General features: G+C 38.7%; 1 protein-coding gene and 1 pseudogene across 2 annotated transcripts in view; one reads left to right on the top strand and one right to left on the bottom strand.

Moving 5' to 3' along the window:
- ADCY8 (adenylate cyclase 8) overlaps positions 1-27,022 on the top strand; it is a 133,573-nt gene that overhangs the window by 58,274 nt on the left and 48,277 nt on the right. For both annotated transcript variants that reach the window (XM_009469807.2, XM_087745934.1), the window contains exons 5-7: positions 5,199-5,326; positions 18,022-18,180; positions 22,344-22,614. In XM_009469807.2, coding sequence (XP_009468082.2) covers positions 5,199-5,326; positions 18,022-18,180; positions 22,344-22,614 — 558 coding nt within the window. The remainder of the gene's footprint in view (positions 1-5,198; positions 5,327-18,021; positions 18,181-22,343; positions 22,615-27,022) is intronic.
- On the bottom strand, positions 13,867-14,390 carry LOC148057240 (CCA tRNA nucleotidyltransferase 1, mitochondrial pseudogene; annotated as a pseudogene).

A 27,022-nucleotide genomic window follows, 5' to 3' on the forward strand; every position in this document is an offset into this window, starting at 1 on the left:
TAGCTGGCAAGGATGGTGCTCACCAGACACAACAGCCACAGCTGTTTTTCTTCCACAGTACAGCAAGAGACAGAAGTGTTGATATATTAGGAAACTCACACAGGAACATACCTCAGTTCCTTCTGCAGCATGAGAGACCCGAAACCCATATTTTCTGTCAGCCTGGAGAGGTCCTAACCACCCCACTACAGGCTATTCTAAAAAAAAAAGAAAGCACTCCTTACATGATCTGTTAAACTATATAAAAAGAATTTAATATAGGGCTACATTTAAGTATTCTCTGGTCCAGGAAAAAGATGAAAGATTGCCACATTTTTCGCTTTATGCATATAAAAAATAGAAACAGTCCTTGAGCCGTGACCCAAACCTGGTCCTCCTTTCTGCCTGCATCACCAGACTTGAGAACTTCCCTCCATCTGTCTCTGTCAAGGTTCCAGCTCTGTTTTCCAAAGTAACAGAGCTGCAATAGGAGGAATTTGGATGGACCTCTCTCTCCAGCCCACCCCAAAACAGCCTGCTGATTAAGAACTTTGGCCTAAACCCCATTCATACTGAGAAAGGCCTTTTATCTAGGTTTCCTATACCTTTGGCAAATGTTTCAGGAACTGAGCTATTGTACACAAAGGCCAAGTCCCTGCCTCCTCCCACTCTGGCCACCTTTTAAAAGGAGATTTATGTGTATGATCTCTTTGTTCTGCAGTTCAGCCTCAATAATTTCTCTCCCACAATGTTCCAAATTTTTAGCTTGAAATTATAAAAATTGCGTAGGTGTACTCTTCTGTGGGCTGTTCGCTAGCCTACGGGATTCCCTTCAAAAGTAGGTGAAGTGATTAATTCACCACAGGCAGAATTGAAAAAGTGGCGTAACATAAAAAGCCATCACTTTTTTCCCCTCATCAGAAATTTAGCCCAAGGAAACAAGAAATATTAATGAAGTTTCTGACTGTGTCTTTCAGCAACTTGATATTTGAGCAACTTATTTCTTCAGCTCCACTTTATGCCGATTTTCTTAGCTTACTTTCCAGTCACTAAGGGTGTATTTAATAAGCTTAAACATAAATCATTCACACATATGAGGTAATTATTTATGAAAAATCTGCATATTTTCTTTTGCTTTGGATTAAGGTGATTTGGAAAAAGATTTCTTATCAATTGCCACTGAATTAATCTAGAATTATTATTAATAGTTGAGTGCTTGAGTCTGCTCAATATCCCCAGGCAAAATTTCTACTGATTTCAATTGATCTTGGCAGTATCAGGCCTCTTAATCTTTCACTTGTAGCAAATGAGAAGCTGCAAATAAGGGGAAAAAAAGCCCATTTGTGACATGCTGAGAAATTAATTGATACCTTTAGTAAATGGCATTAATGAGTGAGTATGGGGAGGGGTGTGATGCTGATGGATACTGATGTGAATGTCTGTATAATATCATCTGTCATTTACATGCCCAAGGACAACTTCTCGGATTGCTTATGGGAAAAGGAATAGATTAAAATAAAGAGAAGATCATAACAGCCTCACAAGAGTGTTAAGATTTAACACTGTAGTGTAATATCCGCTGCATCAAAGTTCCCATATGGCCATTTTCTCTTATTTAAATAATTTACTCATTTTACAGTTTCTTCATACATTTTTATATTTTTCATTCATTTTCATTTAACATCAACTTGCAACTCTTAGACACCATTGCGGTGACATGGTTTTAGGAAGTGGGCTTGAGATCTAGAGTGTGAGGAAAATCTTGAATGCTATTATTATCGTTTTATACCACTGAAAAGCAGGTAGGTTCTTACAAAACTCAGTCTCCTATTTACAGCTACAGCATGGCTACACACATCAGCCATGTATCTAACTTTAATGTACTGATACAACCAGCCTGACAAAGCAACTAGTCTAAACTGTAGATGTGATTAAACTATAGAGTTATCAGAGAGAATCTCAGGAGATCACGCAGTCCTCCTCTGCCAAAGGCAGATACCATTAGTCCTCTGTCCTTCCTGGCAGTTGTTGAATTATCTTCTTCTAGCTGAAACATTTCCAGTGATAAAAAATCCACAGTTTACTTTCGAAATAGGTATGATGGGAATAATAAGGGAAGACTAAAAAGGGTAAGGACAACATAATCAGGCTGTAACACAATTCATGTTTAACAGTCATAATGATTTGACTAACAGGAAAAATAAGGAAGACAAGGAGCCGTTTAAGTGCCCCTTGTGGCTTCTTGGGCCAATAGAGACACCCTGCCTGGCCCTTGCACCACTCCAGAGGGACATGTCACGTCTGCTAGTCCTGTGTGGGTGCCTCACATACCCAAGGGTCTTACCAATGCACCATAAGCTTATGTGTAGACAACTGAACTGAAGCCCAGCCAACTGCTTTATCTGTGAGCTGAATCAGTACCTAGGCTTCACTGACTTCATTGCCTGGCTCTCCTTTGACTATAATGGCAGCCTTTACTGCTGGCTGACATATGGATGCCTATATATAGTCAGCTCCATTTGGATATCTTTCTCTGTAGATGACTTCCTGAGCTTTGGCAAATGAGTGTAGAGATGACGTATCATGACAAGAAAAAGCATACATTCATGTGCAGCTGAACAGATTTCCTGTGTCACACACATGCACTCACATTTGCATACATCAAGCCCTCATTAGCAGGTCTTGTTATGCATTAAGATTCTTCTTTCTTATAAAAATCACATCTTTTTGAAGTGGTCTGCCTTGTTCCGATTTTCAGCAAATGAGGAGACATGCAGCCAGGTGACAGAGATCTCATCTGTCTTTAATGGAATCAGCACTTCAGCCAGTTTAAATGAGTCGTTAAGAACCAAACAGCTGAGGGGTTTTTTTTGTTGCAGACTGTGTTCTCTAACTGTGCTGAATGAGATGCTCACTTAGTAGGGGATTCCCACATCGTCAGATAGGCAGGTACTACAGGTGCAAGACTGCATAATAGATGTTGCATGTAAAAATGTAATTATAATACTAAAATATGATACTACTTGAGACTTCTCTTTTTTTCTTTTTTTCCTGGAAATTGACAGTCTCCCCTTTTTTTTTTTTCTGTATTACACTATGAGGTTATCAGTTGTAATGCATTTGTAGTGGGTCTGAATGGACTTATAGTGCTGCTTTTTGCTTTACTCCACCTCAGTCAAATCGATATGATGTTATAAATGCTTCTTTTACTTTGTTGATGTAAAAGCAAACGGCACTTGGAATATGAATCAATTGAATGGCACTATTAGAAAAGCCAAAGTACTTCAGAATCTGTGTTTTATAATATCTTTATCTCTTTGCATTTTGTCTAACCAGGGAACACAGAGAGAAGCTTAAGGAAGCCCACTCACTGTTTAACATGCACTGATTTATGCCACTGAGTCCTTGCTACTTGTTGATTAATGTTTCCTAGTTTCACTCTACAGAAAAAAATTTAGGTGGCAAGTGTGGTAAAATTGAATCTCTCATTCTTTCCCTTGAGGAGGAAACATGTAAAAAATGAATATTTTGGTGGATTTTAGGATGTACAATTTCAGTTGCAACCATATGAAAAATACCTAGTGTTTACTTGTGTGGGTCTGCAGAAGCGCTGAAGAGAAGGGGGCAAGGGAAGAGAAGGGTTACATACGAATGTTGACATTTTATAAGCCTGACTTTAGTCTTGAATTTCCTTGTGAAACTTGGGCAGCTAGACAATGTACTCTGAGACCCAGCAATGGTATTAGCTGGAGACTTAGCCAAAGCTTCAAACACAGTCAGCTCCTACTGATGGTTTAAGGAGATTTCAGGGTGAATCAGCTTACTTTGGCCCTGTGCCAAGAGCAGATTTTACCCTCTCTGGCCTGCTTAAGGCTTCAGCTGACTTCTGCAAAAGCTTTGGGTACAAATGTGTAGGTTCCCTTTGCCACTCTAGGATTTTCCTGAGGTTGACTACAAAGCTTCATTCTTCCTAGGCAAAATCTTGAATAACCTTGAGTCCCATTCATTTGGCCAGTACTCAATTCCTGAGGCACAGTCAATATTCACATTTGCTCCTAAGTCTTACTTAAAGTTCTCTCTTCCCCAGTGGGTTTAGTGTATCCCCACTCCTTTGATTAGAGCAGCCTCCACCACAGGTTGCCAGATAGAAAGAGAAGAGAAAAACAGAAATGAATACCGCAAGCCAAATTTTGCTATCACCTAATGAATCAGTTTTACAAATCATTATCCTACTCCCCAGTAATGACTGGTCTTCATTTTAATGTTCTGTCATCACAGCCTTTACTGATTGAATGCTAATACTGCACTTATTATTACAATGATTCTTTATCATAAAAAACAGTTCCCTGACTCAACTTGTAATATTGTCTTCCCCTAGACACTTGCAGCTCTGTCCTCAAATTGTTGTGGTCTCTGTTCCTGTGCATTGATTGTCTCCTTTGAGTGCCAAGCCAGCAGAATACATTTGGCAAGTTTACAGCTAATCTTGTTTTGCTTGCCTAGGAACTGCAAAGTTTTGGCAACTCAGGTATTTCTGCTCACTAGAAAAGGATCTTCTAAAATAATGATCCAGTCATTCAGTAATATGTTGTTTCAGTCTATAAAGACACTGTTAATATTTAATTTAAGTAATGAAATTCAGTGTTTGCTCCTAGGGTAAAGAATGTCTCTAGCTGCATGCCAAATAAATGTCATTTCTCCACAGTACGAGCCTAATGCAAGACACCTTTGATATCTTTGGCTTGCAGATACTTGCTCAGCTCCTATAGATGTTGGGAATGCTTCAGTGTGACAGTGGAAACTTTAAGTGGGAAGGGATTACCAGTGAGATGAAAGAGGTTTTTCATTTATTTCCAGTGTAGAAAGGGGGCAGAAAGAATGCCCTGGAGAAATATAGTCTAAAATAGGTTATTCATTATCTCAGCTGGTGTTTCTGAATCCTTGGCCTAGCTGCCAGCCTAACTCCGATGAAACCTTTCTCACCATCAGCAAGGACATCTCTGACTAGCATAACACAAAAATCACAATATCCTTTTTTACTGAAAATGTAAAGGTACTTTATTTCAAAAGTGAAATAAATCAAGATTGTATTAATCACAAGCAGGAAACATCCAGCAACAAGTTTTTAATATTTTTTTTCAACCACTGTCACATTCATCTTAAAATTATGAAAATATAACTGCAAATCTTTGCTTTCTCTTTGATACATTTACATATAGGAACATCATTGTCTCAGAATAAAGATCCTGGGGGACTGTTACTACTGTGTGTCGGGGCTCCCAGAACCTCGCCAGGACCATGCACACTGCTGTGTGGAAATGGGGCTCAGCATGATCAAAACTATCAGGTAATGCCTTTTTTTTCCTTCTTCTTCTTGTTTCATTGTTCCTGACAGTGTCCTGAACTTTTTATCTGAGAATGCTATTACTAGACAAGTAATTCCTATGGCGGTTCAGAGACCTCAGGATTATCACTGTGAAAAGGGCAGCACTTCTTCGACCCATGTAATGTGTGGGAACAGATACTAGATGCATTTTATTAACCTGTGCTGTTTCAGAGCATGTAAACAATAGCTATGTGTGCATTGTGAGTGACAGGTTTCAGAGATCTTAACAATTCTCACTTTGTACTGTTGTTATTTTTAAAAGGAGGTTGATGAGGAGGAGACTGAATTGCTTCCAATAATCCCTTTAATAAAATAAAACAACAATATAAATACTAAATAGACACCTGTGGCAATACTTTAGCTTGGAAACTAGCTCATAGACAAACTCATAATTGCTAAGATTTGCCAGATGAGCAAATTTTACTTCTTAAATTAGGTTGGTGCTTAAATCCACAAGGTCGGGAAATGTTTTAATTAAAGGATGTGTTCCCATCATGTAAATATAGTTGTGTGGCTGATAGATTATTGTATTTTGATGCAATCAGGATTAATAATGACAACGCTTCAGCAGTCCATGTGTAGAGCTTGTCCAATGATTTACTGTGACAGTGGCCAACACCTAATGCTCCAAGAGAGGTTTTCTCTGTCTTTTTTATCCTCTATGCCAATGTTGTTGAGTTCCTCTTTTTCAAATCCTTCTTCTGCTGCAGTCTTCTCTAAAACAGTATTGCCTAACCCAAGCACTCTCCTCTTTCCATGGGTGTTTTGCTGTACAGTCTATTTGTCTGCTTCTTTTCCAGATTGCTTTCCTCCTTTAATCTGAGTGTATCTCATTACATACATCAGACAGTTAATGCGTACTGCAGCTACGTTACTGAGATCTGAATAGAGAAAGAATTTGACAAAAATTAAATAATGGTAAATGTAACCGGTTATGCAACAATGATCTATAAGAAGACTGGGTTCAATTATCACAGACTAAATGTTGCACAAAGTAGTCAATATTTTGCTTCTGGAATCCCCACAGGGAAAGTGAAACATGAATTAGAGAACATACACAGATGGAAAAAAGCTACCAGCATTGTTAAAAATTCTTGGAGACACACATCAAATCATTTTCATTTACTTGGTAATAGCATCTGCAGCAAATCCATTGTAAGTCATTTCTAAGATAGTAAATTTCTCTGAATCTCCTTACACGTGGAAGTCTCTAACATTCTGGTGTCCTTTTATGAACCGGGTCTCAAAGGCAGTAATCCAGTAGAAACGGCACTGTAGTTTTAGTATTTTAAATGAAAGTTATATTCAGTGGGAGCTGAGAAACCAAAGTCCATTAGGACTTTGGTCATCCTAGGCTCATTCAGTTCAGATTGCCTCCAATTTTTTTTATAATCTCAGTATCTGAATTTCTGGTCATTCAGTGAACATGATTTTTTCTCCAGGCTTTTCTGTTCAGAGTGTAGGAGCCTTATGTTACTTATCTTAATGTGTGCTCATATAGTCCATAGGGAGGACCAATCCTTCCATGGGATATTAGAAATAATTCAGTCCACATTTCTGAGAGAATTTGGAGTTATCTGCAGTCTATTAATCAGAACTTAAATTAGCAGATATCTCTCACAGTTAAAACAAAAAAACACCCTTCTTTAGCAAACAGAGTTTCTACTATATTGGTCACTGCAGAATTTGATCAGATCTAAAACCTGCTAGAAATGACATCTTGAAGATCGCAAAATTTTTTATCTTCATCTGAAGATTTCACAAAATAAATATTTTGTATGTACAAAATAATAGGGAGAAGATCCAAGATATGAGAAACCAGACTTCACAATTACATTGAAGTTATATGGACGAACTCAAAGCCTTCTTGCAAATCAGAGGATGCTTACAGGAAATTTCCAAAAATTTCACTACTCATAAAGCCTACATGAACAGTTGTTGCTTCTCCCTCTTGCAAAGCTACATCATAGTTTTTAAATCTTAGTTATATTTCAGCTCAAGCACTTAGCCTAGCTTAAGAATTAGGCACTAAAACAAAACCCAGTATTTATTTATGCTACAACATCCCACCTAAAATTGGGATTTAGGCACCTAGATCATGGAAAGCAATCCAAGTACTTGTAGAACTCATGATTCTTGTTAGAAGTTTAATTTTTTTGTGCAATTAACGTAGAAGGAAGAGTTACATTAGGCAGACCAAATTTTCCCCTGCAGGTCCTCCAAGATTCCTGTTCTCTCCATTGACAACAGGTAGTTGGTAAAATTGCAAGGATCAGGACCAACACTTCTGGTGAGGCAGTGCCCAACAATATACCATCTAAGGGTACCATTACTGAATTTTCCTTCCAGTGTTGATGACTGTATGGTCAGCAGGAATTGAACAAGAATTTCAAATCTATTCATTTCACAACATGTAAAATAAATCTACATGGACAAATTGACTCACAAGTGACTTCTGAATGTTTTAATACAACTTGAATCTATACAGCTAAAGTGTTAAATTATTGTTAATCGAGACTCTACAATTTCATTTTAAGCTCATATACCAAGGATCTAGACTTGAGTCTTGCTGCTGCACTTCTGTCTTTGCAAATGTAAGGAACTGTTCAGAACACAACAAAACAATCCACGATCATTATTTTCTCTGTAACCATTTTTTGCATCACTGTGTCTTGCTACAAATCTTATGAAAGAAAAACTATTATTGTTATTTCATTCTGTCTTCTTGTACTTTGCTCCCTTAACCATTGAGTACAATTGAAATACAACTTTCAGCCATGGGAAGGCTCCACGAAGTCTGATATTTACTTTAAAGCAAGGAAGTTTTGCCCCATCACATTTGTGCATGAGCAAGAATCCTAACTCTGGCTGTCTTGCAAAACTCTGTCTCCCGTGAACTCTTTTTAGCTGCAGCTGGAAATGCAAATTAAAATGAAAAGAACACGCTCTTCACAAGGGTTCATTTATTTAGCTGGTTCTCATACCTTATCACATGCAGCATAACTCTTCCTGTATTTAATTTTATTGTATTAATGCCTGTCTGTACTGACAGTTGAAAGAAATGAGATACTAGTGGAATGTTTAGTCATCAGACGATAATGTTTCATTTTAACAGTTATCACTCAAGCTAAATGGGTGTCAGAGATAACAGAGAAACTAAATCTGCAACTGCTCTTACCAAGAAAAAGGAGCAGCCATCTTATCTTTATGTCTATACAGGCAGGGAAAGATTTGTAAGAAGAAAGCAGTCATTGGCGTTTTCATTGCGTGTCAGTGAAATTCCAAAGCTGTGTTGGAGTGCCAGATGGATGGGTTTATGGATGGAATATGTGACAAAATTCAAGATGGGGATATCTATTGGCTGACAGTCAAAGATGGAACATGAGTTTAAGACCTAACAATAAAATGAGGTTAGATTTGGTGAGACAATTGCTTCCTCAAATATATTAAAATGGATATAAAATAGATAAGAGAAAGATACAGATCATAAAAGTAATTCTGAACTGAGATAATTTCTAAACATCACATTATGCTCCAGAAAGAGATTAGCATGCTTGTTCATTGGGGTTTTCCATTCTTTGCCTTGGGCTGTGAGGAGAGGAATAGCTACATAAAGCATAGTGAGGAAAGTTCAGAGCGAAAGTGAGGTAAAGGAGAAAGGAGAGGAAGCATGAAAGAAAGTGGAAGTAGAGGAAGGACTGTGAAGAGAAGAGAAGGAAATAATCATAAAGAAGAAGAGAGAGTACTTCCAAAGTGTAAATTACAGAGCATAATCTGTCAATATCAAGACCGAGATGAGAATAATGCATCTTAATGTTGTGGCCTCATTTTAAAAAGCTTGCTAAACATTTTTATAAGGGTGCAGGGAAAAGTCACAAAAATAATGTGTGAAGCAGAAGTGCCTTAAAAATAAGAGAATTGAGAAGCTTGATCTGTTTAGCTGAGCAAAAAAAAGGACGGAGAAGTTATTTCATAGAAGCACATAAAAAATTTTATGGACAGAAAAAACACTAGATTTAAAAATGGGCAATGGTATTACTAAGAGAAGCAATGGTTTTTATGTCCCTCAGTGTTTTCAAATCAAAACTTAATTTCTTCCTAGAGTAAATACTTCCATCAGGCACAAATTACTGGAATACAAACAAGCACGAGTGGCTAAAATGTACCAGCTGGTGTGGCAGAGGGTATCAAGGTGGACAATGTAACTGACCCTTCTGCTCTTCAGCTTGGGACACAACGGCAGTCTAAGTGACAGGAGTTGCCTCCAGAGGTTAAAGGCTGCTGTTTTCACCACCACCTTCTCAAGTGTCCTTATTCCTAAAATCCTGGTGACTGGGAAGAGAGGGGGTAGGGACACTGTGTGAGACCCAGCTCCTCAAGGACTCGCTCACGTGGTATAACGATAGAAATACAACAACAATCCACATAATGGTGGAAATTAAAAAAAAAACCTTTATACTGGTATATTTGTTTGGTAAGTCAAGGAGTTCTGAGTGATTTCGTCTCTTGGATTATTTCCCACTAAAATACCAGCTCAAAGAGTAATTATTATGACAGTAAAAATAGTCCCAGCATACAATGCAAGCTAAACTCCAGAAATTAGATAACAGCTTGTCTTCATTAAAAGTCTGCAATTGACTACTAACATTAACATCAGTTCATGAGAGAGGGAAAAAAAAAACAAAACTAACCAACCAACCAACCAACAACAACAACAAAACAAATCAAAACCAAAAGCAAAACACGACAAGTATTTTAGATGATCTCAGTGACTGACCTGGCAGGTTTCCTGCCTGTTGCAGGAAAAACTGCTTTCAACTTCATCTGTAGGGTATTAAAAAAAAATCGTGATCAATGCTTGTTAAAGAAGTTACTTAGGCAGTGAAACAGCCAGGGATTTATTTAATATTCCATGATTAATACATCATTATTTAATTATGTAATTATATAATAATATAATTGATCCTATTCTTGATTCCTTCCACAGATTATTTCTCATATAATGTACAAAGCTCAGCCTATGTGGTAATGAGCCCTGATTCACAGAAGACAGAATAATGCTTCACAAAACCAAAAACTATTGCTTACTTTCATTTCTGTATGGTGATGGAAAGGGGCTTTGCAAGATATTCTCAAGTTCAGCCAGCACTTTTCAGACAGACCACAGAGAGAATAGATTTCACACTGGGACTGGATCACATTGTCACCTCCACGTGTCCATTTCAGCCACTGACTGTGAATGAAAAGAGCGTCAGAACAGTATATCTTTCCCTGTTTTTGCTGTTGGGTGGCTACATGAATTGAACTGGGTAGAGATTTATACGTTCGTATACATCTGAGACCTCTTTTCTTTGAATGTGCCACCAAATAATACAATCAAAGCTATGTTGGCAAGATGGCACAGGAGTGTATATATTTATATAGCTTTTCATAACATAGTTTTCAAATGAAAAAGCAGACTTCTGATAATATTGTTTGTAGTCCCTTGTGCTATATTAGTTTCCTGCCTCTCAGAGCAGAGACATAAGAAACAGGAATACAGAAGCGGTTTAACTCTGTCTGTGTTGCTATAGCATCTGTCTGAATTCAGAGCAAGTCAGTTAAATTAATGATAACTCTGATGATATGAAATTTCTCCAGATAATAATTTCTGCTGACATTGGAATCCAGCTCTAATTCCAAGGTAAACTCACCCTGGAGCTATTTTGAACTGGCTTCTTGGGATAATATCTACCTTTAATAGTAAATTCAATGCTGTGTAAAGTCCATCTACAAAGTGTTGTATCCTATGAGTCATAGTACCTGAGCTGTTCAGTAGTTTAGTGCACCCTGTTACCTAGCTTTTTAAATATAATGGATATCTCCTTTGCAAGTGTAACACAGTTCCCAGAATCACACTAAAAAGGGCGCTTACCTCAGTTCACCTACTACCATCTCATATCACCACCAAAAAGCACTTGAGTTCATTTAGGAAAATTCCACAAATCTGTTGAGTCCAACCAAAAAGTTGTCTGTGTAATTGAACCTTAGGCAGTTCAGTTTGGAGGGGACATCAGGAGATCACTAGTCTTACCTTCTGCTTAAAGCAGGGTCAACTATGACCTTTATTTTCTTCAACCAGAATACAGACTTTCCTATTACATCTGCATGAGGATGATAATGGCTATGTCTTGACTGGTAAATTAAACAGCCCCAGGGAATGTTAGCTGTCACCAAGAAAAAGTGGCACAGACTGGCCAACTCCATTCTTCTAAACTATTTTTGCTTCCAAAACCAGGCAGTTGCACTGGAAATGGTCTTCGTCACATGCAAGCTCCTGAACCTGGGGACAGGTAAGAGAGCTAGTTGGCCAGGAAAAAACCTTCTGGGGCTGTTTTAAGTATCTCAAAGCATAGACAGAACCTTGCACAGTTAAACTGGTCAGCGCAGATGTAGTGTCACTGTCTGAACCTGCAAGGCGTGAATTCCAGGGCATTCAGATTTTTGGCAGCTACAGAAAAGGCTGAAAAGCAGATTTCTGACTTTTGGCTCACCTTCTACATGCAAATAGGAAAGCTTCTGATTAACAGCACAAAAATCAAATACCCATCAAAGAATGCTGGCCAGAAGGAAACGCCAAGATCCAATTAAAATCAATTAAATTTTTATCACTGACTTGACTGAAACGAGATATGGCATGAATAGCATCAGTCACAGTTGCCTCATCCTGGATAAGATATCAGACAGCTTGTGAGGTAAAAAGGGCTGCTTTATAGATCATCAATAATGCAGCTTCATGCACATGCTTTGTCAAAGTATTTGCAGAGAGCCTGTAAAACAGTTGAAGCAAATAGTTTTTTTTTTTAATTAGAAGCTTCAATGATAGTTTAATAAATTTACAAGGCAGAAGAACTAAAAGATGTGGAATGCCTGAGCTTATGCAAAATGAGCACTCTTCACTTTTTCAGTATCTAGTTGTTATGGTTTAACCCCAGCCAGCTACTAAGCACCACACAGCCGCTCGCTCACTTACCCCTCCCCAGTGGGATGGGGGAGAGAATCGGAAGAGTAAAAGTGAAAAAATTCATGGGTTGAGATAAGAACAGTTTAATAATTGAAATAAGATAAAGTAAAATAGTAGTAGTAGTAGTAGTAATAATAATAATAATAGTATACAAAGCAAGTGATGGTCAATGCAATTGCTCACCACCGGCCAACCAATGCCGAGCCAGTCCCTGAGCAATGGTTCCCCCCTTTCTAGTCACCACACCCCCCCAGTTTATATACTGAGCATGACATCATACGGTATGGAATAGCCCTGTGGCCAGTCTGGGTCAGCTGTCCTGGCTGTGCCCCCTCCCAGTTTCTTGTGCACCTAGCAAAGCATGGGAAGCTGAAAAGCCCTTGACTAGTGTAAGCACTACTTAACAACAACTAAAACATCAGTGTGTCATCATTATTCTCATCCTAAATCCAAAACACAGCACTATACCAGCTACTAGGAAGAAAATTAACTCTGTCCCAGACAAAACCAGGACACGAGTACATGCTATTATTTATGAGAAGTTTTGTTCGTTGTTTCAAACTTTTTAACTGCTTTTTTCCTCTTGCAGCATATAAACAAGACCTCTTAAAGTATGTGATAATCTGGCTATTAGGGAGATTAATTTGACCATGGTGAAGTCCCCTTCTCTACATAATTCAGAGATCTGTTTCATGCCACATCACTCCAAATTTTAAAGAAAAAGAATAATTCCATGGCTTTTTACATACTAATCAATCACCTCACTTTTAAACTACAACAGTCAACTCCCCTCACACAATTAGTTTCCTACCTACCAACATAAGAGTACATTGCTGTGAAGGGTAAGCAAGAGGAGGATGTGAAGATGGGGGCCCTGCAGGTTCACCACCACCACAGCAGACAGAAAAACAGAACAGCCTTCAGTCAAAGGATGCAGGCAGGTAGCCAAATCCACACTGACTGCAGATGAAGAGCTGAGATCAAATATCACCTGAGCAGCACACAGGAATAAGTTGCTGGGATGCTGTGAAAGACAACAGATGAGGCAAGGGAGATGATAGGACCTTGATTAGGGTCTGCAGTGTCACACAGAAGGCGGTGTGGACAGCACAGCTATATGAAGTTTTGAACAAACGCAGAAGTCCTATGTATGTGGCTGATTGAGGCTGACAAAGCCTTTTCAGACCATCATCACATTTTTATCACACAGGAAAAGTTAAAATCCAGCAATCCTTAGTGAGCACTCTGGAAACAGAACTCACTTGCACCATCATTTGTACCTGGTCTCTCCAAAGAGATCTTCATGTGTTAGTTCTCATAGAGGGTACAAATAAAGACCAAAATTTACAGTATTTAACTGAATAGAATAGAACAGAACAGAACAGAACAGTTCAGTTGGAAGGGACCTACAATGATTATCTAATCCCATCCCACTGCCTGACCATTTCAGGGCTGACCAAAAGTTAAAGCATCTTATTAAGTGCATTGTCCAAATGCATCAACCCAGGTTTTTTTCTTCTTTTGAGATTTTCAGCCTCAGATCAAGGTTTGTGACATCATCTTTCACCTTGAATAACGATGTCAGAACAGTCATCGGTTTTGGACACAGATTTTGAATGTTTTTAGTGACTCTGTCAAATTCCTCTAAATTGCCATCAAGTGGTAGTCCTACGTATTGGGCAATATCCAGCTCATACATAAGTCGAACCAAATGATTTACATGGTTTCCAAGAAGAATTTTTTTCAGTTCCACCCAAATCCTTTCTCCTGATATTCCAGCCAAACCTTTGGCATTTTCTTTAATTGCTTGCAACGTACTAGGTTCATGATCACCAGGTGTTTCTGCGATTCTTCCTTAAAACCTGAAATATCTTAGGATTCGTAAATAATCTTCTTGTATTCTCTCACTTGACTTTCCTACAAATCTAATTTTCTTGTTTTTCAAGTCTTCATATCCATTAAAAAAATCATACAGCATCCCATCCAAACCTAAAAACATGGAATTGATGGTCAGATCCCTCCTTTCAGCATCAACCACCTCTCTAGGAAGCCTGTTCCGGTGTTTGACCACCCTCTCAGTAAAGAAATGCTTCCGAATGTCAAATCTAAATGTCCCCTGATGCAGCTTTGAACCATTCCCACACATCCTATCACTGGATACCAGGGAGAAGAGCTCAGCACCTCCCTCTCCCCTTCTCCTCCTCAGGAAGCTGTAGAGAGCAATGAGGTCACCCCTCAGCCTCCTTTTCTCCAAACTAGACAAGCTCACAGGTCTCAGCCGCTCCTCATAGGACATGCCTTCCAGCCTTTCACCAGCTTTGTCGCCCTCCTCTGGACTCATTCGAGTATGTTAACATCCTTCTTAAATTGTGGGGCCCAGAACTGCACACAATACACAAGGTGAGGCTGCACCAACACTGAATACAGCAGGATAATCACTTCTTTTGACCAGCTGGATATACTGTGTTCAATGCACCTCAGGATGCGGTTTGCCCTTTTGGCTGCCAGGGCACACCGCTGACCCATGAGCCTGCTCTTGACCAGCATCCCCAGATCCATTTCTGCAGCGCTGCTCTCCAGCCACTCCTCTCCCAGTTTAGACTTGTGCCCTGCAGAGAGATCTGGACAAATTAGGGAGCTGGGCAATCACCAACCGTATGAAGTTTAACAAGGGCAAGTGATGGATTTTGCACCTGGGACGCAGCAACCCTGGATGTACATACAGACTGGGGAATGAGAGGCTGGAGAGCAGCCCCGCGGAGAGGGATCTTGGGGGTCTGGTCGACGGCAAGTTGAACATGAGCCAACAGTGTGCCCTGGCAGCCAGGAGGGCCAACCGTGTCCTGGGGTGCATCAAGCACTGTATTGCTAGCCAGTTGAGGGAGGAGATTGTCCCGCTCTACTCTGCACTGGTGCGGCCTCACCTTGAGCACTGTGTGCAGTTTGGGGTGCCTCAGTACAAAAAGGATACAAAGCTACTAGAGAGTGTCCAGAGGAGAGCCCCAAAGATGGTGAAGGGTTTAGAGGGGAAGCCGTATGAGGAGGGGCTGAAGTCACTTGGTCTGTCTGTTCAGCCTGGAGAAGAGGAGACTGAGGGGAGACCTCATCACAGTCTACAGCTTCCTCACAAGGGAAGGAGGAGGGGCAGGCGCTGATCTCTTCTCCCTGATGACCAATGATAGGACCCAAGGGAATGGCAGGAAGATATGCCAGGGGAGGTTTAGGTTGGACATTAGGAAAAGGTTCTTCACCCAGAGGGTAGTGGAGCATTGGAACAAGCTCGCCCGGGAGGTAGTCATGGTGCCAAGCCTGACAACATTCAAGAAGCAATTGGACAACACCCTCAGACATATGGTATGATTTTTGGGGTTGCCCTATGCAGGGACAAGAGTTGGACTCAATGATCCTTGTGGCTCCCTTCCAACTCAGGACATTCTATGATTCTATGATTACTCCATCTGGCATTTGGACCTGTTAAATTCCATGCCCAATGATGATTGCCCAATGCTAGTATTTGTCCAATGTTAAATACTAGTATTTATTAGCAATTAAATACTATAGTACTTAAAATCTAAATTGGTCTAATAGAGTGTGTGTATATATATATATATATACACACATGTAGAGAGAGATATCACATAAATATATGCTATTAGACCATTTTATTAAACTTAAGGTCCTCTTATTGTATGCATTTTTCAATGAAAAGCTTTTTGCTCAATTATTCCTCTGATCCAATTAGCTTTTTATTTCAAGATAAGGAAATCAGACATAAGAGAAATAATTATCTTATTCTGAACAAAAGAAAAAGGCAGACTGAGGAAATGATCATGTGGGGAGCTGTGTGCTGATTTCTCTGACAGTTATGAGTGTTAGTTTAGATATTTTTGTAGCATGTCTATAAAAATTCTTCAAAACATATTACAAATTGCAATGCTTTCACTTCTCTTAACTCTTCTCACAACATTTAAGGCACTACTTCAGTGTGGAGGAGTTGTTTTCATGTCCCGTCTTCCAGAGACAGGTGATTGTTTGATTTCAGTATTTCAAGCCCTCTTACTTGTAAACCAATAAAGAAATATGTAAATTAAAAACTATAAACTCAGAGTACCAAAACGCAGATAAATCCCATCTCAAAGCTTCTTTTTTATTATTTTGTGATTAACTTTTACAGATCTCTTCCTTTTAGATATCTAAAATATGTTGGCTTCCTGGTATGTTGAACAGATCTTGTTGTAGGCAAACAACTGCACTGGGGCTTATCATATGCATGCTTTTCTCCAAGGTTTCAGAATATGAATGAAGGGGAAATAATGATGAATTGCTTATTTTCAGTTCCTCACATTTTTATACAACTAGTTTTTCTCCATTTTAAAACTCTCATTTCTTTTTTTTTTCCCCCCACAAACTGAACTGATGCCCCATTACAACAATGAAAGGCCAAGTATTGAATGCAGTAAGCAGTTTACCCTTTTCTCCTCTAGAGAGGGTCTGCCAAGGTCGTGATTTAGGCATCTGAGGCAATGGTAGTTAGCTTCAGAGTTGTGAAATAGAGCTGTTTATTCTTTGCCTGCTCTGTCGTGTGATCTTGCTGTGCTGCTGTTGACTTCAGTGACCGTAGAACTGCGACTGTTTACAGAGAAGCAGCAGCCTTGTCTGTAGACCAACAGTAGCAACAAGCTTTTCCTATCCTGAGCATGCTACTGAAATATTAATGAACACTAGCTCTAATAGTATTCCTGGTGCAAATAATTGTTGTCATACAGGCAGAACTGGAAAAGTGCTCTCTTTGTCATCCCAGTGGATACAGCTCAATTATTTTAGTTGTGAGCTTCCCACAGTGATGTTCTGGAATATCTAAATACTGATCTGGAAGAGGCAATCCTAGGTGTAAGACGCCACTAAGGTGCCTGTGGCTATGAACAGTATACGTTGTCTTGTATCAGAAGAGGAAGATAATATTTTAACACAGTAAAATTCCCTTTATAACCAATAGACATATTAATTGAAAACAGTGCTGGGACAAAGTCCCTTTTTTGAGACTGTTAACAAATATGTCCACATGTGTTTATTTTTGAAGAGGTGAAATGGTCTTTGCCATCACACAGAATGGAAAAAACTGATTTTAGAATCACACCATTATCGTAACAGAGGAAATGGTGTTCTGGTCAAATCTACTGAAAATAATTCACCTTTGGACAGAGAATAACTCTGGAAAATTTCAGTCGATAAAGTAATATTTTTGAAATATTGAAAAATATTCAAAAAATACCATAGAATATAAAAATATATGCAGGTTTGATGATAACAGTTTTCGTACTGTCATTGAATGCTTTTTTATAATGACAAGTTAAAGGACTCGGCGAGTCCAGAAACGTCACTCAGACATCTTTTTCTCTCCCTATCTTTCTCTTTCTGTCTGATAGGAATAATAACATGTGCCACTGAACCATGCACGCAATTAAGCGCTTAATGATAATCTGGCTTTTAGAGTCATTTTATCACTACTTGTACTTTGCTAGCTAGAAAGTTATCTCTTCATTTTACAGACTAAGTCGTTCTTTATAACAAATGACACTGTAATTTACATCGTACCCTTTTCTAAAAGACATGAAAAAATGTGCATATTCTTTTGTTTTGTTTTGTTTAACAGATATGTCAGGTCAAGAACGAAGCATGACATTGACATGAGAATAGGGATACATTCGGGATCGGTTCTGTGTGGAGTGCTGGGCCTGCGAAAGTGGCAGTTTGATGTCTGGTCATGGGACGTGGATATCGCAAACAAACTCGAGTCAGGTGGAATTCCTGGGTAAGGCAACGTGTATGTCCCACAGTCAGAAAACATTGCCAACACAGTACACTGTTAACCTTGCCAACAGATTAACTGTCTTACATTATTTCATCAACTGTGACTTTTTTTTTTTTTTTTGCTATTTTGCGGTTGACAAGGATTTGAGAGGCTATAGGCAAAAAAGATAGAAATGGTCAGCTTGCAGAGGCATTGGAAACCACAAACATATTTCTTTTTCTTTGCCAGCTATGATTTCCTGAAAAAGGTCAGTGGTTGTATTCAGCCCATATAATACTCAGAGGTAGCCCAAATTCCCCAGTTAGGTGTTGACAATTCCCGAGTTTTACGAGGCTTTACTCTCTCGTCCTTTGCATTCAAATGCTGTTGTGAGGCAGAAGGCTGTAATTTATTTTATTTCATAATGCACAAAGTGTGGGAAGAATTATGTCTTCATAGGTTGTTACACAAATAACAAAGTGTTATGGACAACAGGCTCTGTAGGAAGTATTTTAAATAATTTGATGCTTTAGTAGATGTTTTGAGACATTTATGTCAGCCTGTCTACATGTGAAAATATATGGTTTTCCATTGAGCTGCCCAGTTTTTCTTTGTCTAATGTGGCTGATTCACCTGGAAGACAGAATATTATTTCTGCCTGACATGGCCTACGTCTCATGGTAGTTTAGAAGTTGCAAATCCTAAATTCGAAGCAACAGTAATGGTTGCAGGAATCCTCTGTTCACTTTAAGTTCCACCTTCCATTGATGAAAGAGGTAGCAAAAGATCCCCTACGACAATTCAATTTTTGACCATGAAACACAGAAGCAATAGCAGCAGACAACTTTATGCAGAAAAAGTCTAAGTGATGCTGTCATCTTGAGTGAGAGAGGTTTTAAGTCATCAAATCTAAGTCATGTGCTGTACTCCTTACTCACACATCAAGATCTGTCAGAGTTGTCATCTTCCCAGGAAGTTAGAAAGATATTTGTTTTATATTATATTTGCAAATGCAGGCCCCTTCCACTGTTCCCCATAGTAGACCTTTATACTAATATATATGCTTAAAATCAGCAGAAAATGAAGCATTGCATGCTCTGAAAACAACTTCTGTACTCTGTATATGTCATCAGTGTATGAAGCTGCAGAAAAAATTTTCTTTCTCTGCTGCTTATCCCACATAATAACCCCAGACGACTAAGAAAGGTCACATGCTGCTTTGTTAACATGAGTAAATCAATCATCTAAGTTTCACCATCCGCACCTACAAAAGGTCTAGTTTATTGCTGTTAATGTGTGCAAGTAGTACGGCTATTAATGAACAACCCAGAGAACACACCACCTTGCTGTTGCTGATAAAATGCCTGGCTAGGCTTCAGTGTATTGGAGCAGAGTGATTTCCACTCCTGTATATCAGTTTGCCAACAGAACAAAGCCTGTATGTGACAGCAATTCACCAAGTCCCTCAAAACAGTGATTTACATCAGGCTTTCCTAGTGCGTAGAGCAGATTTAATAGAGCAGTTAAGTTCACTTCAGCCTCTTCTTACTTCTCCCTGCCGCCAGCATTCAAATCCCCCTGCCTGCCACAATACTGAGATCATTCCCAGAGCTGCACTGCTTTCCTCTGCTTTGTCAAAAAAGCTGCTCTGGGGTTATGAATGGTCCTGCTCCCACAGTGTGAAACAAGAGCAAAGATGAACCATAGCCCTCTCCTGAGCACACAGTGGAGGGGGTCAGCTTCCTGCCTGGGATGGGGAGGATCCCTCCACCCAGTCTGGGGGCAGGAGGGAAGGGGCTCAGCTCTTCCCCTCACCGGTTGCGCATCACCCTAGACCTCTTAAGCATGGGTCATGCAGGGACAGATTGCCCCCGAGTGAAGAAGCATAAGCGGGCAGCCCAGCTGTCGTGGAGAGGCACTCAAGAGCACTGAGCAAACCCAATTATTTCTGGTTCTCTGAGAGGAAAAAAAATGTGTCCACAACACTTGAGAAGGACACCATGTAAGATCCTACAGTGTTATTTCAGAGACACTCTTCCGCCCCATCTTCTAATAGTCTTCAGCTGGTGTATCTAGGTATTAATCTATGGTACTGAATTGGCATAAAACCTAGCTAATAATTAATTTTCCAGGATGTATCAATGACAGGTATCATCTAAAGCTTTGGTTCTGATATGTTTTCAACAGTAGGACAGGCTATACCTTTTTACTTCAATGCTCAAGTTCCCTATTTACTGCATTTGTATAAAATTAGAAAGACATCTCTCCACTGTACATTTTAAGGTTTTTTAAGTAAGCTGTACAAAAGGTGAAACCAGAAGATATTATTAATCTACCAACTATTTATTAATATTTGGTCCATTTAAGGGGATTACATCAACAGCCAGCTCCACACTCTGGTTAAAGCTGTTATCATTTCCGTTATAAAATCCATATTTCAGGGCTTTATAATGCAATCTTCCCAAATTATATTAGTGGAAACTCAGCACAAAGATAGTCACCCTGGCAACTAATGTATCATTTTCTTTTTCTTTCTTTTTTTTTCTTTTTTTCTTTTTTCTTTTTTTTTTTTTTAAATTAGTACTTTACCTAAATCAATTTAGTCTATTTGGGTTTCCAAGAGCTAGGAAATGCATTGTCTTTCTGAGAGATCATATGACCTGGTTTTAAAGTCCAGGCCAAAAGTTGCTTATATTTGAGAAACATTTTTACTGTTTTTTATTGCCAGTTTTACTGAGATTTGACTACAAAAGAGTACTAATTTCTGTGGACATCATAACGGCATGACTTCAGACACTGAAAGTTGTACAAAACCTGTGTTGACTTCAGAGGGAAGCTGAGACAGGTTAAAAAATAGCTGAGATACAAATTTTTGATCTTTTAATTATATTGATATTTAATACTCTACATAGACCCAGTTTGTGCCAAATTCTGGTACTCCTGGGTTTTTCACAAGGCTTAAAGACAACCAGCACTTTATTTTCTGGCAATACATGCACATCATACATGTGCTTATAGCCTTTCTACTCCAGCAGTATTTTATGCAATTTAACTCTTTAATGGCATCCTTTAAGTTCCAGAAGAAAGTTGCCAAGGAGTGTTTCCTTCAGTGGAGACAAGCCAATTTGTGGTGTCTAAGAAAAAATGCCTCAGCATGTGTCATTAAGAAATGGTCAAGAATTTTAGCTGACTGAATTTTAGGAATCTGTCTGCAAGCCTGACTTTCAAAAAGTGCCATGCATCCAAATTTGAAAAATGAGCTGATTTTAAAGTATCTTAATGGAGTCACTACATTTATTTGCTTGAGTTGGCTAAGTGCCTAATGAACACCTCTTATTGCATTTATGGTGCTGCATTATGAAGTACAGCACGGCTAACCATGTGGATGTGTTTAAGTTGAAGATTTCTTAAAAATAGAAATAAAACCTACTTTTTCTCTTTTTTTTTTTTTCACTTGAACTTCTTTCTGTCCTTCTCAAGCAGTCATAATTATGGCTAAGAAAGTCCAAATACCAAGCACCTCCGCCAGGTTTGGTTGGAAGACATCCAAAGCCTTATCATGCTTTTGCAAAATTTGAGCTTTTGTATGTCATCTCTTAGATTCAACTTCACTTTTGCAAAAGCTTTTTGAACTCATCACTTAGTCTTACCAGAAATTATCACCCCACCTGCCTTTATATAGTTTTCCTATTTCCCTAATTCACTTCAGATGCAATCAGACCACTAATTTCAACTGTCTAAGCTACCTAAGGTAACAGAAGGAAATTAAAGAGCTTTCACACAAACTGCTCTAATGCATACCATATATTTTCCTTTCACCACATTTACCTGAAGTGGCAATTTTCATTCACTCTGAACAGTATTTTACTCAAGAAGGTCTCCCATTAAACAATTACTGTGAGCAAAAGTATCAGGTGTGAATATCAAAGTGTTTTTCCTGTGACAGGACTTTGTGCATTCATGAGATCCTATTGATGTGAACATGTCTGGAGAGTATTTGTCCCCAAATGAAGCCCATGTTTGTTGAATACACTATTTAATTTTATTTATAGAAATCATCATATACAATAGAAAACCTTCTATTTATCCATCATATTAAAAATGATGCAGAGTTCGTAAACTCCTTCTTACCTATGTATATTAAGCACAATCAGCATTTGCTACTACTTATTTCACTTATGCAGGAGAATTCACATCTCCAAAGCTACTCTGGACTGCCTGAATGGGGATTATAAAGTTGAAGAAGGTCATGGCAAAGAGCGTAATGAATTCTTGAGGAAACATAACATTGAGACTTATTTAATTAAACAACCCGAGGAGAGTCTGTTGACTTTGCCTGAAGATATTGTAAAAGAGGCTGTCAGCTCCACTGACAGGAGAAACAGTGGAGCAACGTTTACTGAAGGATCCTGGAGCCCTGAACTTCCATTTGATAACATAGTGGGAAAACAAAATGTAAGTCAAACTTCCTTTAATGTCATCAAGTATGAACGCATGTTTGAGTGCATTTCAATAACAGAAGCCTCAGAGGAGACAAATTCATCTTTAAACTTTATTCTAACACATACTATAACAGCAGAGGATTAAACAAATTGTTTCAGAGCAGAAATAAATCACGTATCCAAACTGGGGAAATGCCAGGGCACCAGAGGTTTTGGGGTTTTTCCATTTGAAATTAAATACTAAACAGCTTAGTTTTAATTGAACCAGTCCATAAAGAAGTAAATTACACGTAAAGCTAATGTTACTAAACTAGCTAGGACATTCTAGTCAGAGTGTGTTTCTCATTGCATAGCTTCACTGCACTGCCATCAAAGTGAAGGGATGAGTGAATAGACATTTTGCCAGAGGAAAAAGCATAGTGCAGGTGGTTGATATATAATGGAAAGAAAAAAGATCTACCTTAAAAAAGCACCTTGTGAAAACAGTTTGTCCACTCTTCACTTTTTTTTTCTTTTTTTAATAAAAAACATTAAAAACTTAGATTCTAAGACATAATTAAGGTTCACTAGCAGGTGAGTTAGACTCTAAGGTCATGCGCAGCTCAACAGAAATATGAGATAATAAAAACTGCTCCTGATCAGATCTTTTCCAAAAGCATTGCATGGTTAACTGCTAGTAACCTGGTAACCAGCAATTCTTGTACAGTCATAAAAATCACTTGTAAAGTCTGCTTGCTTAGAGGAATTAAAGATGGAAAGGTTAAAATGCCCTCAGACACCACTTTTTTCACTGCATTCGAACGATTGATGAGTCCTTATGAAACAAGGTCAGCTGGAGTTTTCTTCCATTTTTCTAAGGGATCTGTAATGACATGATATATCCTTTCTTCTGCTGCACATCCTTAGTCCTACTTGTCTGCACTGTCTGTTGAACTTCAAGCGTTGTGTGGAGATCTTGCTTTGTCAGCCGTCTTCTGCTTCTTACAAATCTGCTCAGAAGTGATAAGCCTTCACTATCAATCAGCCCATGGTGGTCTCTTCGTCTCTTCAAACTGAACTGGAGCATGGCATAGTTTGCTGTTATATAAAACACCTGTTTTATATATGTTCTGTACATCTGTGTCTCTGCATGTACGCTGCCTTTTAGTATTCACTGTAGTTTGTTGACCTCTCTCTATGCTCTCGTTTCATTAGGAATAGAGGTATTAGTGCATGCCACTTTGAATATCTTCTGATCTCTGTTTCTTCTTTCTTTTTAAGACATTCCAATTTCTGTAATCCAAAAAATCTATGCAGAGTAGGCTATCATTTCATTGATCATTTTCTCAGCTAAACCTGACCTTGATACTAACAAAGAGGAGGAATGAAATAAAGGACTAGTGTTTTTAGTCTATTATTGAACAACTTCCATTCAATAAACTAGTAAAAAGTTCATGAAAATTGTTGAAATAGGTATAAGTAAACACTTGTTTTAAGTCAAATTTTTGTCTTATGACAATAAACAATTCATTTTTAGAATAGCTTCTCACTGTTCTATTACGAACTGGTTGTTCTGCTGGAAATAACCATAATTTTATATCACACAGCTTTACAATAAGCTTTTTAGTGGAGACAAGATTTGAAAAATCTGCTATTCCATGTGTGATTCAATTATTATGTAATTTACAATTTTAAACTTCAGACAATAGGCATTCCTGCTCATAAATAATGTATTTCAGATCAAAATTCAGATGATAGATTTAAATTATATTAGGATATAGTAGCTTTTTCCAGAGGTGTGTCAGCCTTGGACAGAATAAGCATTTAATAACATTAATTATGCCACCTAAAGGTCACTGGCAGCAGCAGACGCTGAGAATCCAAGTAGCAGCAACACAACAATGAATCACTCCACATGTTTGAATATTTGCCAATCCCATTTAAATGGTTTCTTTACCCAATATAAGTTACTACAAAATTTGAGCAACTCTGATCGCGTGTCTTACTTTTAGCTGTAGTTATGGTAGGAAGAATATGAAACGGCAAAGTCTTTTGCCAAACTCAAATTCATCACAATCCATGTTCTTCACCTCAACCTCATTTTCTATGGGCAGCCTAAGACAGTGAATTGAAGTTGTGTTGATATGAGTAAGGAACAGAATAACCACTCTTTATGTATGCAGTCACAGACATTGACAGAAGTTGCTTGTGTCTACAGTACAGTTAGCACCATGTGTCTTAGTTCTGGCGGTAAGGTAAGCCAAGCGTCTACTCTGAAATTCAGACCATGCCCAATATGGATGGAGTTTTCTGTTATTGAAACAGATGTCTGGGATTCTTTTCTAAAGCACAGAAAGTTGGACAGAAGTTACTTTATATTAAGAGAGTGAAGGCCCATTTGCCCAGAGAGGTGGTAGATGCCCCATCCCTGGAAACATTCGAGGTCAGGTTGGACGGGGCTCTGAGCAATCTGATCTGGTTGAAGATGTCCCTGATCATTGCAGGGAGGTTAGACTAGATGACCTTTAAAAGTCCCTTCCAACCCAAACCATTCTATGGTTCTGTGATTGATTCTATGATTCTAAGGCCTCCTCTGGGCCTTCCAAAAGAAGCAGCTGAAAGCATAATATGGTCACTGTGTGTGGTGCTGGAGGCACCTGATAGGCCTGCAATGACGTGAATTAGGAAAAAAGCAATTAAAATGTCTGTGTCTTGTATAAGCATATTTTAGTGGTGGCTGTGATGATTCTTACCAGTTATCACAAAAATTATACTTAAAGGCTGTCAAAATGACAAGTATAAACAACAGGATGGAATTCAGTTCAAAAGCAAGACACCTGCATTTGTGTATCTACTGACTGTCCCAGGTGTCGATCTCCCACACAGCTCAGCTCTGAACGTAAGGGTTTAGTGCTTTATGCAGTTCTCCAGGGTGCCTGAGACATCCATACGACAAGGGGCCTATAAAAGAACTGTGATCATCTGGACTACCAGTTAGAAGCCAGGTGAGAGACTCTGATGTCCCAAATAGTGCTAAACACCTATGCTGAAACATGCTGAGTAAGAGTTTGATTCAGCTTCTTAACCGTGGCTGCCTATTGAAGTTTGAGATACCCCAGCACACTCCAGCTGGTCCCTACCACCAATCAGCAGTGCATGGGGTTCCTGTAGGTGTTGCGCCCTATCTCCTAGCTCCAGACTGTCATCCAGAATACCCTAGGGCATCTCAGCTGACCATAGCTGCATATGATTGGGCAACTGAAAGTATCCAGAGTGTATATCACCAGTAACAGAAGTTTAGACAGCAAGCACCTAAACACCTTCATTTAGGTGTCTTCCTCTTGAACCAAATCCTACCTGTATCCTGTCTCTTTAAACATGTGACCTTGTATTTCCCTATTTCTGTCCGAGACCTGGTGTTTGCAGTATGAAAAAAAATAATAAGCCTTCCTAGAGTTTTCTAAATTAAAAATTTCCCTTCTTGTTGAGGTCAGGATGCTTGGACTTGTTGCATGAAAACTTTGTGGAAAGGAAGTAAAATCTAATGCCAGCTACCTTTTTTTAAATCTCTATAAAATATCTCTAAAGTTGGAATTTTATTATTTGTTTTAATTCATCCTATCTTTTAGTCTCAGGTGCAAGTTGGGCTGGGCTTGTTCCTAACAGAACCTTGTATGTGTTCCTGTATGATGAATGGTTATTGTAAGCATCAGGAAAGTTCAAAAGACCATTGTAGGATTCACAGCTGTAGCTTCCATACTGCTGTTCACAAATGTGTAGGAGAGGTAATAGGGAGAACCAATATTTCTTTACGTTGGCATAACAGTCTTAAAAGATGCTCAGCAAGGAGGGGTATACAGAGAAAAAATGTGGTTAGAACTTATTCTTGGGACAATAATTTGCATGATATTTTTCATTATTGTTATTACTAATTGCAGGGAAGCTATTTTCTTAAGTATGTGTCTGACTGTGACGGAGAGAAGACTCCACTAAACTCAAATATGAATTTCCTTTTTATCCTCTGAAAATAAATGCAACTTCAGAGTCCTTTTTTGCACCAATACTACTGGCACCATTGCCATAGTAGTGATATTATGTCATGTTCATCTATCAGGAACTGTAAACCACTTCATACATTCAGCAAGAAGACAGTTCTTCATATTAATCAAATTTTAAAATATAATTTGAAGCAAAATGTAGACACTTACTAGGATGAACTGAGATCACTCTCTTCATGTAAATAAAACATAATGCCCAATTAAAACATTAGGGACCTTCTCCATCCTCACTTCCCATGGAGATGTAGCAACATGAACTAATTCTGAGGAATTAATGCACGCAACAGCATCTGATGTGATCTCATCCTTTAACAGTGACTTCAGACCAGCTTGTGTGATTTCAGCCACCACAAATTGGTAATAACTTTTCTCCATAGCTCAGTT

The sequence above is a fragment of the Nipponia nippon genome, unplaced genomic scaffold (genome assembly GCF_047370975.1).
Source record: "Nipponia nippon isolate SJK-2023a ecotype South Korea unplaced genomic scaffold, ASM4737097v1 scaffold_1, whole genome shotgun sequence".
NCBI lineage: Eukaryota > Metazoa > Chordata > Aves > Pelecaniformes > Threskiornithidae > Nipponia > Nipponia nippon.